This window comes from Moschus berezovskii, chromosome 12, assembly GCF_049115385.1.
Source record: "Moschus berezovskii isolate FMDL1 chromosome 12, NW_MosBer_1.0, whole genome shotgun sequence".
In the NCBI taxonomy this organism is placed as follows: Eukaryota; Metazoa; Chordata; class Mammalia; order Artiodactyla; family Moschidae; genus Moschus; species Moschus berezovskii.
Genome location: NC_142471.1, coordinates 63,165,643 through 63,180,119, shown reverse-complemented (window position 1 = coordinate 63,180,119; position 14,477 = coordinate 63,165,643). Strand labels below are relative to the sequence as shown.

Below are 14,477 nucleotides of genomic sequence, written 5' to 3'. Positions count from 1 at the left end.
CCTGAAAAAGAGGCCTGGGTTATGTTGACCCAATACGTTTATGGAGTATTAGTCTATCTCCCATTTGGGTAAAGGCCCCTTTCAGGGAATTCATAACCATTAAAACTTGAGGAGGATTTCCCTGTTAACTTCATTTCTCTCATACACACACACTCAAATTTATGTTCTCAATTGTGATTAACATAAAACAAACAAACAAAACAGCATTCACTACAGATGGTGGTTTATTCTGGTATGTGTGTGACAAGGCAGAAGATTAAGGGCCACTGGCCCACAGGGAAGAAATCAGTAAAGATGAAAGTCAGAGCAACAGAGCAACTATGAGTTTTCTGTTTAATTACTCAACTTCACAAAAGGTTTAGTTTCCACTCTCAGTCAGAGTGGCTTTTAAAAATACAATTTTGATTATGGCAGCCCTTGCCTTGGTGATGCTAAATAAAGAATAAATGCCAAAATCCTGACCAGGACCTCAGCTCACCTCCGCTCACCCCCTGGTAGCAGCCAAGCTGGCCTTTCAGCTCTGTGACAGACACTTGGCCCTGCAGGTCTTCATCTGCCTGCAATGCAGGAGACCTGAGTTCGATCTCTGGGTCAGGAAGATCCCCTGGAGAAGGTCATGGCAACCCACTCCAGTATCCTTGCCTGGGGAATCCCATGGACAGAGGAGCCTGGCAGACTACAGTCCATAGCGTTGCAAAGAGTCGGACATGACTAAGCGACTAACACACAAACAGCAGGTCTTGAAGCCTGCTGTTTCCGCTTTGTGCTGGGACTACTCTCTTCACTAATCTTCATCTCAACCAGTTCCTGCTGCTCACCTCTCTTCACTGTGCTGCTGATCATCACTTTTTTCCCCAGGAAGCCCCTGAAGCTCCCCTTCCCCTCAGGTTTCCTGCTGTGTGCTCCCCCCAAACACATTCATTTCTTCTTAGTGGTATTTATCTCTCTCTACCCCAAGAGCTTGTTTCCTTCTGTTTCCTCCTCTAGAACACAAACTCCAAGAACATGGTTGCTGTTCAGTTGCTCAGTTGTGTCCAACTCTTGCACCCCCGTGGACTGTAGCATGCCAGGCTTTCCTGTCCTTCACCATTTCCCAGAGTGTGCCCAAACTCATGTCCATCGAGTCGATAACGCCATCCAACCATCTCATCCTCTGTCGCCCCCTTCTCCTCTAGCCCTCAATCTTTCCCAGCATCAAACTCTTTTTCCTTATGGTTCCTATACCTAACACAGTGCTGACCCATTGCAGCACTCAGTAAATGTTACCTGAATTAATACGAGAAAGATTAAAAGAAACAAAAATTCTCATCTCTGAATATACTGTTCTCCCCCCAGGAGGCTACAAACAAATGCTTTGGTCACAACTTTGGGATAGGGAAGCAAGGCATTGTGTGGGTGCTGTAAATGTGACTTGCTCAAGAGAGATAAGCACATTTCCCCTTACTTAAGATGACTTTACAGACGTATAAATGCTTGCATCTGCAAGGAAAATGTTTAGAAGGATACACAAAAAACTACTGACTGTGGCTATTTCTTAGAGTGGTGAAAAAATGCTGAAGAGGGAAGAAATTCATTTTATATACTTTGGTACTGTTTGATTTCTTTTCCCCCACAACCACCATTCCTTCTTTTCAATATTGTGAACTATGTCAAACATACAGATAAAGCACTGAGAATAATGTAATGAACATCCACCCAACATATATATCACCCAGCTATATATAATCTTTGTATTCCTCCAAATTTGGTTTGGATTTTTTGAAAAGATGTAGAAACTTCCCTGGTGATCCAGTGGCCAAGACTCTGCCCTCCCAATACAGGGAGCCTGGGATCGATCCCTGGCCAGGGAACTAGATCCCATATGCACAGCCAAATAAATAAATACGCTTTTTAAAAAGATGTAAAACATTACAGATAGACTTAAAGTACTCTATACACTGCTCCCTGATCGCATTCCCCTTTTTTCTCTCTACAAAGGTAACCTTTACCCTAAATTCGATGTTTATCATTCTCATGCACGCTTTTATACTGTCGCTAGGTATCTATGGGCTTCCCCGATGGTTCAGACGGTTTTCTTTCTGCCTGCCAAGCAGAAAACACTAGTTTGATACCTGGGTTAGAAAGACCACCTGGAATAGGAAATGGCAACACACTCCAGTATTCTTGCCTGGAGAAATCCATGGACAGAGGAGTCTGCAGGGCTACAGTCCATTGGGTCACAGAGAGTTGGACAAGATTGAGCAATTAATATTTTCATTTATATCTCTTTCTATATATATAAACACATATTTTTCAAACTTCATATATATGTGTCATTTCGCATCTTCTTTACTTTGCTCAACATTACGTTTTTTATATGCACTCATGTGATACAACAGCTCCAGGTCAGTGGTTCTCAACTGTGGCTACATGTGGGAATCACTTGGGGAGCTTTACGTAACACCAATGTGTGGGCTCTTCACTCAGAGATTCTGATGTCATGGATATACAGTCAAGTTGAGAGCTACAGTAAATTAGTTTCATCTATTCTTTTTTACTACTGTATAGAAGATTTTGGGTTTCCCTGGTGGCTTAGACAGTAAAGAATCTGCTTGCAATGCAGGAGACCTGGGTTTGATCCTGGGTCAGGAATAGCCCCTGGAGAAGGGAATGGCAACCCACTCCAGTATTCTTGCCTGGAGAATTCCATGGACAGAGGAGCCTGGTGGGCTATAGTGTATGGCGTCGCAAAGAGTCAGACATGACTGAGCGACTTACACATACACTCGTATAAGATTTCATAGTATGGGTTCTTGACAACTTATGTGCCCATTTTCTGGTTGATAAATTGTCTCCTTTTTTTTTTCTATCTCAAGCAATTCGGTAATGACCATTGTTGTGCTTGTCTCTCTGTGCTTGGGTACATACTTAGAAGTTGAATTGGTGGATCAAAGGTTGAACTTTTTCAACTTTACCAACCTTACCATATTGATTTTCAGAGTTTATAGCAATTTACACTCCCGCTATATCTCAGCCTGTTTGGCAATATTTGATATGATCACACTTAAAAAAATGTTTCCCAATCTTATAAATGTGAAATCATGTTTTGTTTTAAATTATATTTCCCTCAGTACAAGTGAGGTTGAGCTCTGGAGTTTCTGCTTCTATGAAATGTCTTCTTCTTATTTTTCCATTGTTCTTTTCCTTATCCACCCTCTCTTTCTCCCTCTAGGTCATAGCTCCGTTTTTTAATTTTGCAATTGCCTGCACATTGACACACCATGGCTGTCAATCCAGAAACGGCTGTTGAAATGGAATTTGGGTGTCTTTGCAAAGTGATATTGAGCACACCACAGATTCCCTGGCCAAGTTGTCTGGTTGGTTCCTGATGCTTTGATCAGTACTTTGGTCTCTTACCTCCTGAGCTCCAGGTAATGGGTCTGCAGCTTACCTTTCTCATCTTCTCTCAAAAGGAGCAAAGTAGGGAAGCTCCATCACAGTCCTGGCTTCAAAAAGTGACACTGGTTCTGGTTCCCTGGATTTCATGACTCACTTTTAGATTTTGCTCCCACCCTCTTTGGTCCCTGCTCACTGATGGTGTTTCTGTCCTATTTCTATTCCACGAGATACCCTTCATGGTTCAGAGCCCAGATAAGCCTTTTGTTTTTCAATTTTTATACTTATATTATTGTCATGGATGTGTAGTAGAAGTGCAAGGTCAAAGTAAGAACTCATTAAACCATCTGGACGTTATATTTTCTGTTTCATGATGAATACTTTAAAGATTTTACTCTAAAACCTAAATTTACAATTAAGATGATGCCTTCTTCTCAATTCTTCTTTTACAAGTAGAGAAAAAGGACCAGAGTAGCCCAAAGTCAGGCTGGATGGCAGAGAAAACAGGATTTTATTGATATTGCTAAACCATTCAATAAGCAATCAGCTATATAAATGTAACAAGAGCTGTCACAACTCTAAGGTCAGAACCAATGGTAACTTTCATAGAAACACACCTGGAAAAGTGTGATTTACCTGAATGCTTTGTGTTTTTGTTCCTTGATAATTTTTTGGAAGCAACTGTTTCCAGAAACTTTCCTTTGAATAGTCAAAATACACAGCCATTGGTGAATTGTTCTGCTGAAGATTAAACCAGACCTATTAAAACATTGACACAGAATCAACATAGGCCCATGGGAGTACGAAGCTCACAGTGGGTTACAGTCTTACTACCCAGTGAAGTGGCAGAAACCAAGGGCAGCTCTGAGGCAAGAGGTACAGAGAATTCCAGGGGCATGTGAACACTGGACTGCTCATTGGTTCTCAGCCTTGGAGGTGCTACAGAATCACCTCAAGGAGCTTTGGGGATAGAAGATTTCCCTGGCCCCACACCCCAGGGATTCTAATGGAACATCTACGGCTTCTTCAGCATTTCCCCATGATTCTAATGTATAGTCAGGGTAGAGAGTCACAAGCTTGACCCCTGAGGAGAGAACCCAAGATCTTCTCTCCTCACCCAATACACTTACGTTTTCACCATCAAACAAACAATCTACACCTTGTAACGGACAAAATGGGTCAAACTGCTTATGACACTGTCCAGTTAATGGATTCCAAAGCAAATATTCATCAGTTTCCTGAGTTAATACATACGCCACGTGCCCCTGTCCGAAGAAAGAGTTAAAATTTTTGGTGGATAATTGATTTAACTCATTTTTGTATTAGAAATTGTAGTGTAAGCATATGCTATCTCTGACTTTTTACAGATAATATTATCAATCACCTTATTGATTCTTTATTCTGTATGATTCATCTATTTATTGGCCATGCTGCACGGCTTGTGGGATCTCCATTCCCTGACCAGGGATTGAACTCAGGCCACAGCAGCAAAAGCCCAGAATCATAACCCACTATGTCATCAGGAAACTTCCTGTTATCTCTGATCTTTTAAAAGCCTTTTTTAGAATATTTACATTTTTTTGGAAAAGGGAAAAACCAAAGCAATAGAAATCTGCAGGCCCAGGCTAGCATGAGGGTTCAAATGAGAGAACTTAGGAGCCAGTGTTGCCACCCTCATAGCAATAAAATATGTTGTTCTGATGAAATCAGTATATGAAGGACATTTCCCAATAGCTAGTGCTAATGCGTATGGGTACTTTTGTATAACTCACACAAAGGTGCTATATGGATTAGACCTGCTTTAAGCAGAATATACTTAGAGATCAAGGGTGAACACCATGTAGAGTTATGGTGTGAGTCCAAGGCTCTGAAAAGCTAGGTAAAGTTAAAAAGCCATCAAATTAATTTTGAGAACAAGATCTAGAATTAGAGGCCAGAGAGAAATTAAACAGAAAACCATTTGAGGAATAAAAGTAGTCACTATGTTACTATTTTGCTCTGCACATACTTTTGAAGTGTAAACCTTTCTTATTTAGCAAAAAATAAACATTTCAGGTAATGATAATAATAACTGCTTAACATTTATCATTTACGTAATCCAGGTTCTGTACTCAGTGCTCATGCTAATTTTACTTAATTTCTCACTTTAATTAATTTCAAATTAATTAAAGGTAGGTATGATTATCATTCCCCCCTTTCACATGAAGAATAAGAGGTTAACAACTTGTCTAGGGTAACAGTAAACAGCATTATTCCTTTGAGTGGGGGCTTCCCTTGTGGCTCAGCTGGTAAAGAATCCGCCTGCAATGTGGGAGACCCGGGTTCAATCACTGGGTTGGGAAGATCCCCTGGAGTAGGGAAAGGCTACCTACTCCAGTATTCTGGCCTGGAGAATTCCATGGAATGTATAGTCCATGGGGTTGCAAAGAGTCGGACACAACTGAGCGACTTTCACTTTGAGGAGGTAGATAAATGAGGCTCAGAGAAATAAATAAGGCTGAGATCATACAGTTAGTAAACATTATTAGTGAAGTGAAAGTTGCTCAGTCGTTTCTGACTCTTTGTGACCCCATAGATTGTAGCCCACTAGGCTCCTCTGTCCATGGGATTTCCCAAGAGGCTTCCCCTCAACCACACAGCCAAAGTGAAACGTATAGGTGAGTGCTGCCACCCAGTGTTGACTCACAGGTACAAATACAAATGTTTGTTAAAATATTGTTCACTGTTTACTGCCATCTAGTGGTGCTCAAAGCTACAGCAACCCAATCACACAGGGAAATTAGCCATAGGTTTTCAGCTAACAAACAGGACACAGAAATAATTAGTTTTGCAAAGGAAATACAGAGAAATAAATGATCGTGACAAACAAAATCTGGAAGTTTTAAATGCTTATCAGTATGTTCATATTGTTGAATAGAAATAAAGAGTCCTAATAAGGCAGCTTTCTGGAGGTTTGAATACAGGAGTATATAATTAAGTCGCACAAATTAGTAAATTTCTGGCCCATTTCTTGCACAATTAAAATTTGAGCAGTGAAAAATAGGGAGAGGTACATCATAATTATCTTAAAATATAATTCTAGGAACATATAAAGATGATGATGGTAATGATGGTTAACAACCACCACATAACTATTTCTACATCACCAACCACCATCATTTATTGAGCATTTTCCATAAACCAGGTGCTGCTCTCAGTGTCATATATTTACTACATAATTTGGTATTTCTGGTAACCCCATATTGTTCAGTTGCTAAGTCATGTCCAACTCTTTGCGACCCCATGAACCCCATACAGCATGCCAGGTTCCTCTGTCCTCCACTATCTTCCAGAGTTTGCTCAAACTCATGTCCATTGCATCAGTGACGCTATCTAATCATCTCATTCTCTGCCACCCTCTTCTCCTTTTGCCCTCAATCTTTCCCAGCATCAGGGTCTTTTCCATGAGTCAGCTCTTCACATCAGGTTGCCAAAGTATGGGAGCTTCAGCTTCCGTATCATTCCTTCCAGGTAATAGTCAGGGTTGATTTCTTTTAGGATTGACTAGTTTGATCTCCTTGTAGTCCAAGGGACTCTCAAGAGTCTTCTCCAGCACCACAACTCAAAAGCAAGAGTTCTTCAGCGCTCAGTATTCTTTATGGTCCAACTGTCACATCTGTATGTGACTACTGGAAAAACCATAGCTTTGACTATACAGACCTTTGTCGGCAAAGTGATATCTCTGCTTTTTAATATACTGCGTAGGTCTGTCATAGCTTTCCTTCCAAGGAGCAGCATCTTTTAATTTCATGGCTGCGGTTACTGTCCGCAAAGATTTTGGAGCCCAAGGAAGAAAATCTGTCACTGCTTCCACTTTTTCCCCATCTATTCACCATGAAGTAGCACTATTATTTGTACTACTTTACAAAGAAGAAAAACAAAAGGAAGTCATTCTTTACATTGGGGAAATTTTGATGAAGCAACATTATTCTCCTAAGTAAATATTTGTTTGCCTACGAAATTTCCTAATTAATTTGTGAAAAAATGGAAACTTGAAGTCTTTAAAACTTGCAACTGAAAGCTAATTAGTTTTGTTTACACTATTTAAATATTGAGTCCAACACTTACTTCCAACACTGAGGTTCCTAGAAGGACCAAAGCTTTCTTTCCAAAATACAGGAAGAAATTACAGAGAAGTATGGCATGCTCCTCCTTATTTCCAGTAGCCAAACTGATGCAGCGCTAAGGTGAAACAAAAGCAACAAGGACGAAAAAAAATAAAGGAAGGGAGCAGAGGAAAGAGAGTTGAGTAGCACAAGCATCCAACAGATTCAGGGCCCCTCCACGCCCTTACACACACATTTTTGCTAGGTCACTAAGATGATTGCAAAGCCTAAAACTCTGACACACTTTTCCTGTTAAAACATTAGGGAATTAGAGAGAACATTAACCTGAAACATAAGGGTCAAGTTTATTATGGGACAATTAATGTGGATACTGTGTGATCCAATAATTTTATCATCCAAAATGAGGCAGCTTATTTTTGGGACAAATACCCTGGGAAAACAGGGCTGAGCATCAAAGAATAAATGCTTTTGAACTGTGGTGCTGGAGAAGACTCTTGAGAGTCCCTTGAACAGCAAGGAGATCAAACCAGTCAATCCTAAAGGAAATCAATCCTGAATATTCATTGGAAGGACTGATTCTGAAGCTGAAGCTCCAATATTTTGGCCACCTGATGTGAAGAGCTGACTCACTGGAAGAGACCCTGATGTTGGGAAAGACTGAAGTCAGGAGGAGAAGGGGACAAAAGAGGATGAGATGGTTGGATGGTATCACTGACTCCATCAATGGACATGAGCTTAAGCAAACTCCAAGAGATGGTGATGGACAGGGAAGCCTGGCGTGCTGCAGTCTGTGGGGTCACAAAGAGTTGAACATGACTCAGTGACTGAATAACAAAATTGGCTAATTTTTAAGGAAATTCATCTGATAGGAAATCACACCTGTTTTTGGAGGAAAGGATCCTTTGGTCAATGGAGTCACTCTCTGCCCTGTACCAATATAGTGCTCTCAACTTAGAAGAAGAGATCTGAGTTGGAGCCCAGTCAAGAAAAGTGATGGAAACCTCCTTAACCGAAAGAACTGAACAGCAAGGGTAGGGGTAATCAAATGCAGAGTGCCTAGTAAGGCAGTTGTAGCAGGAGAGAAAAAGCACAGCAGAGGTGGCAGACCAGTGGCCTATGATTTAGCGCTAGTCTACAGGTGTGGTTTGCTTGGCCCCAAAATGCTTTTAAAAATTGGAAGATCACACATACAACTCTGAATTTCTGGATTCTCTTGAAGAATCAAAGGATCTAACAAAATATATGGGCCCAAATGTTCATATGGCAATAATGTATTGCTGCTGAGTAGCAGCTGTAACATGCAGACTTGGCTGCACCATTTAGCCTGGACACGTGCTTCCATTTCATTAGTCCCAGAGAAAGGGCTGTGGTGGCCAGGGAGCTTGGGGAGGGGAAGCTCAGGAGCTCTCAGAGCGACTATTTACCAGTCAGTCTGGAAGTGTTTCAATGGTTTAACAACAGATGTGGCCACATCAGTACACACTGGTTGGATGTGATGGTGAGCAATAGAGGTTAGGAAGAATGGCAACACGGCTCTTCTGAAAGATACGTGTGATGAACAGGAGAATGAAGAGCAGAACATGAGTAGTCTTCAATGTCAGGCTAAGGAGGTGCCCCTGACTGCATCTCATACGAGAAGGAGGGAATGAATGAGAGTAGGTAACTAACATTGGAAAAGACTCTGAAGTTGGGAAAGATGGAAAGCAAAAAGAGAAGACAGCGGCAGAGGATAAGGTAGTTAGACAGCAAGACAGCATCACCAGCTCAAAAGACAAGAATCTGAGCAAACTCAGGAGATAGTGAAGGATAGAGAAACCTGGTTGCTGGAGTCCAGGGGTTGCAAAGAGTCGGACACGACTTAGCAACTGAATGACAACAACAAGGTAACTAACATACTGTGTTCTAGCTGCCTATCCTTTCAAAATCCCCGTATGACACAGATGAGGAAAGTGAGGTCCAATGAAGCTGAGTAACTTAAGTCACACAGGTATCAGGTGGTTGAAGTAGGATTTGAACCAAAGTTTGTTCAAAGACTGTAGTTGGGTAGAAGAAATAACTCCTGTGATGATTTAATTAGTCATTCACTCAGGGACGTCCCAAGTCCAGAGTTCATGGCAATGGGAAGACACCAGCCAGGAGGAAGCCTGTGCCGGTGGTGATCTATTGATTATGAGCACTGTTTGGCTTGGAGGGCACTTGGAAGCACTGGTATTTGCCAGAATGGTTATTTTTATTTATTTTTAGCTACTTTAGAGGCTATCTTTCAATGTTCTGCAGGATTGTAACACATTCTGATTAGTTTGAAGAGTCTCAGAAAAGTCTAGAGTTAATAGACACCTCTTTGAGTTTTACCAGATTTGAATCAGTGGGTCCTGAAACAAACCACGTGCTTGTGTCTCTCTTATTTTCATTTAGGAGAAGGCAGGGTAACTGACCTATTAAATTAGTCCTGTGCTCTCTAAATCCATTTCAGCTCAAATCCAGCCTATAAACATTCTAGATAAGTGCAAATTTGCCTTTTCATTCAAGGAGATTAAACTTGGGATGTATATGTATAGTGTGTGGGTATAGGGCCAGTGTATAATCAACTAAATATAATTTAAGGTGAAATGGAAAAAGTGTTCTAATTAGGATTGCCAGATTTTTTGGGGGAGGGATGGGATGCCTAAAGCAATTAAAATTTCAAATAAATAGTTTTTAGTTTAAATATGTCCCAAATATTGCATGGCAACCAGTCTAAAGACAATTTTAATACAAGTGCCAAGGAAGCTCTTCATTCAGATATGGGAAAACTGGGGAAAAAGCTTCTGGGAAGTGGTGGTATTTCCCCTAGACTTCAGGGTCTAACGACCTCTATAGTGAACAAGCCATATTTCATATTTCTCTCTGGAGAATGTCATAATATTGTACTCCTGGAATTCCTGCTGAATCTGAATATTATGAGCTACTTAAAGAGTTGAACAAAATTTTTGGTCCTTAAGAATTATTTCTACGGGTTGTTATAGAGCTGAATGAAAACCGTGTATTATCAAATGTCTTCAAAGTGCATAAGGAAAGCTACTACATAAGTGCATAATATTTTTTGAAATGTTTTTTTAAAAGAAAAGCAAACATTATACATTTAAATTGTAAATTGTAATTGGTTACCTCTGATGTCATCCATATATCAAAACCATCATTTTCATCCAGTGCATCAGTCATAATAGGAATCAGAGATACAAAGTGGGCAACAAGGTCCTAAAATAACATTAACTAAGATTTGTTAAGAGCACACTACATGCCCAACACCAAGCACAGTGCTTTCACGCACTGTCACCAAATTTAGTATGTCCTACAAGCCTCTGAAATACACACTATTATTAATTTTATTTTACAAAAGAAGAGACAAGCTTAGAGTGCTAAGATAACCTGCCCACACTGACACACACACTAACACAACATACGAGTCTCTGGGCATAAGCCCGAGCTAGCATGACTCCAGACCATGTATATTTATCATTACATTTCACTATAATGAATTAAAATTTTAAATGTGATACATTACGTGTATACTTTAAAATACAACTGTTTAAGAAAATTGAAAAAAAGGTGTAGAAGAGTAGCAGAAGTTTGATTTTCTGTTAGGTTCAAAATCCATCAGAATTATTTTTATTAATAAAATCCAGTTATAAGTTGCTGCAGCAAGAAGATATTGGTGCAGCCTATTTTTACAAACAACAGAACTTCTGTGGTGGATTGCTACCCCTACAGGGCTAGAGATAAGGACTCAGAATAGAGTTAACACAGAAAGTTCGCCAACATTTTCACTGATTTACAGTAGCTACCATATATGCACTACTATGCCTTCCTACACTAATCATGCTTCAGACTTCAGGCAATTAATTAAACATGGCTCACAATTACTGATAAGTAAAAGAGCTAGGGTTTATACTTCTTTTTTAAAAAGACAAAGACTATCTTTAAAAGAAATCTGAGAGCATTATTATCTCCTTAGACTTTTGGTATCAGGAAACAGGCAAGAAGAAACCCAAAAGCAGAGTGTAGTAAGTAAAGTGTGATCTAAATTAGGACTTCTGATTTTAGCTTAAAGAATTCAGGTGAGAGCTTCATACTGGATGATTAATATAAGTATTCTAAGGAGTCAATCGGGCCTGAATAAATAAAAGGTATAAGTGATTTTTCATAGGTGTCCTTTAAGCAAAGCTTTTTTTTTTCCTTAAAGGGGAGACTAGATTTCTGATTTCACATTTTCCTTTCTCAGAGTGGAAGAAGCTATCTCCTCCTCTGAGTTCATAATGAACACCTGTACATGTCTCTTTTGTCAGCTGGTAAATAACAGATATGCATAAAGCCACACAAGGTGAGAAGTATTATGTTGGCAGTTTACAGAGCAAAAGATAACATAGCCTCTTTACAACAAGAAGCAATCCTTAGAAGGACACAATCTCTTTAGTAATACAACTTTCAATTCTGCCTGAAAATCAAAGGAATTTTTCTGCGTCATTTTTCAAAGTCTGACAGAAAGATTATGAAGTTGGTATGGTCACATGGAGTGATGTGGCAACAGTGACCTTCAGTACAAGCGGGCAGAGTGAAGGGCAGCAGGAGGAAATGTTTCCTTCCACTGTGCACTTAGGAACACACATTGCAACACAGATGGTATCTCTCAGGAAACTGTCTCCGAAGATAAAGCAATTTTAATAAGAAAGTTTTACTCAAAGTTAACATTAAAAAGTAAACCAATTAAAATAAATATAAATTTAGAGTGATCAAAATGTTCTAAAATTTACTGTGGCTGTACAACTTGGTGTATATATTAAAAACCACTGAATTATATACTTTAGAAGGATAAATTGTATGGTATGTGAATATCTCAATAAAGTTACTAACATAAATATCACTTACAAGTGTTGCATTAGAATCACGAAGAAACATATCCAGGAGTTGTTGAGGTGGATTCAATGCCTTGATGTATCTTATTACTAAGATCTGTCTCCCTTCATCATTAAAAACAGTAGTGGTGATTCTTCGATTAGGAAATAATGCCTTACAATTTTTTGTAAAAATCCGTGCTCTCTCCAAAATGTCTATTTGATCTGAAAACTAGAATCAAGTTTAAAATATTTCAACTTGCTACCATGTTGTTCCCACAGGAAAATATCAAGAACCAACATCCATTTTTGTCATCTTTGAAATTAACACTCCTTTGATAGTATATCTGAAAATAATTCAGTAGAAAGCCTACCTTGTCTAGTTCTGGACTATAGATGGCATATGATATTTGAGGTTCAATAGTAGCAAAAATATTTAAGAAGGTACATTCTTTTAAATTCTGTCCATTATAATCTTCTTTAGGAGACACATAAGTCTTACTCCAAGTATACCCAAGCAAAACAGGTGGAATATTTACTTGAAATGTTCCACTAATCTGAAAGAGTATATGAACAGAATGGATTCTGAATGATGAAAATAAACATCAGTCAAAGATAGCTCAGTTCAGTCTTCTCCATTGCAGGAAACAGGCTTGCATGGGTTCATGCTAATTCGACTAATAGGGATTTGCAAAGAATGATAAAGTTTTCCATGATGATCTGCTCACAAGCAACCTTGATACCCTGGATCCCTCTGTAAAATGTAGTATGTGGAAAAGGCAGAAGTAAGAAAGGGATGAAATGAGGAAGCAAGTTAACATACCAGAGTGATAGAAACTCTTAGAGAATCGAATTTAAACGCTAAAAGACCATGTTACATTTTACACTGGGTCTGGAAAGAGAAAAAAAATGGAACAGAAGGAGAGATGACCCGAAGTCCACTGGAGGAAGGAGTATGTGTGTATGTGTGTGTGTGTGTGTGTGAGGAGATAATTTAAAATAATAACTACTACTAATAATAACATCACTAATATTAATAGTTATTGAGCACCTACTATGTAAAGGCATTCTTCCAAGTGCTTGATATAGATCACATTATTCACTAATCTCCGTCTTATAGATAAGGAAATGAGTTCAGGGCATGTGAGGAATTTGTGACAGGTCACAAAACCAATGAGTGGCAGAGCCAGGATTACAATGCAGATTAGTCTACCTTTGAAGCTCACGTTCTTAACTACTTCTCTATCCTAGCATCTAGCCTGAGACTGAGAAGTAACTGCAGAGATTTATAACAGGAAGCCCTATACCTCCAACAATTTAAAATCTCCATTGCTCTTTATTTGCAGCACTTGTATTTGTAACGTGCTCCCTCACGACATGCTGTGATTGCATAGAATCATGGAACCCATGCTTACGAAGCAATGTCATTATTCAGAAAATGTATGAATCTTGAATTATTTAACTATTGTAAACAAATATGAATGTTACTTTAAGACCTACTGTTCGCTGTCCTTTTCTTCATCAATGAACACTAAAAATATATGAAATAAATTTGCGGGTATCTCCTAGAGACGGCTAAAATCTTTAAATACTGCAACACCTAAGAGGCACTTGCATACAGGATCATTTCAACTGACTTATCAACCTGCCAATCAAAATCTGACTCAAAGAAAACAGTGTTTCTATTAGCCAGAGACAAAAATTTAGAATTAGCAAAGAATCACTTTCAGTTACCTCAGATTGTTGTAGGAGAGCAGAGAAAGGGAAGACAATGGATCCAAGCCAATTCTTTCTTGTATATGAATGACCACTGCAGCTCTTGAAACAGCGATCCTATTGAAATAAATAAGTTTTCTATTACTATTCTATATCATGTGATGAATAACTTCACACAAACTTGCAGGTAAGTATAATAAATTCTCTTTCATTTTAAAACGAAACCAAAGAGTAAATAGAAAAGATTTTTTCTCACTTTCAAAAATTTCTTTAAAAGATAATTGACTATTTAAAGCAATAATAATGACCTGTTGCAGAGTTTATGACATATGTAAAAGCAAAATATATGATAAAATAACACTAACACAAAGCATAGGAGTAGAAATGGAAGTGTAATGATATCCTGTTC

General features: G+C 39.0%; 1 protein-coding gene across 2 annotated transcripts in view; it reads right to left on the bottom strand.

Moving 5' to 3' along the window:
• The window catches only part of CC2D2B (coiled-coil and C2 domain containing 2B), a 96,578-nt gene that overhangs the window by 11,218 nt on the left and 70,883 nt on the right, over nucleotides 1-14,477 (bottom strand). For both annotated transcript variants that reach the window (XM_088842194.1, XM_088842195.1), the window contains 7 exons: nucleotides 14,087-14,185; nucleotides 12,727-12,909; nucleotides 12,387-12,584; nucleotides 10,629-10,718; nucleotides 7,483-7,596; nucleotides 4,506-4,640; nucleotides 4,012-4,134 (listed from right to left, as the gene is read on the bottom strand). In XM_088842194.1, coding sequence (XP_088698320.1) covers nucleotides 4,012-4,134; nucleotides 4,506-4,640; nucleotides 7,483-7,596; nucleotides 10,629-10,718; nucleotides 12,387-12,584; nucleotides 12,727-12,909; nucleotides 14,087-14,185 — 942 coding nt within the window. The remainder of the gene's footprint in view (nucleotides 1-4,011; nucleotides 4,135-4,505; nucleotides 4,641-7,482; nucleotides 7,597-10,628; nucleotides 10,719-12,386; nucleotides 12,585-12,726; nucleotides 12,910-14,086; nucleotides 14,186-14,477) is intronic.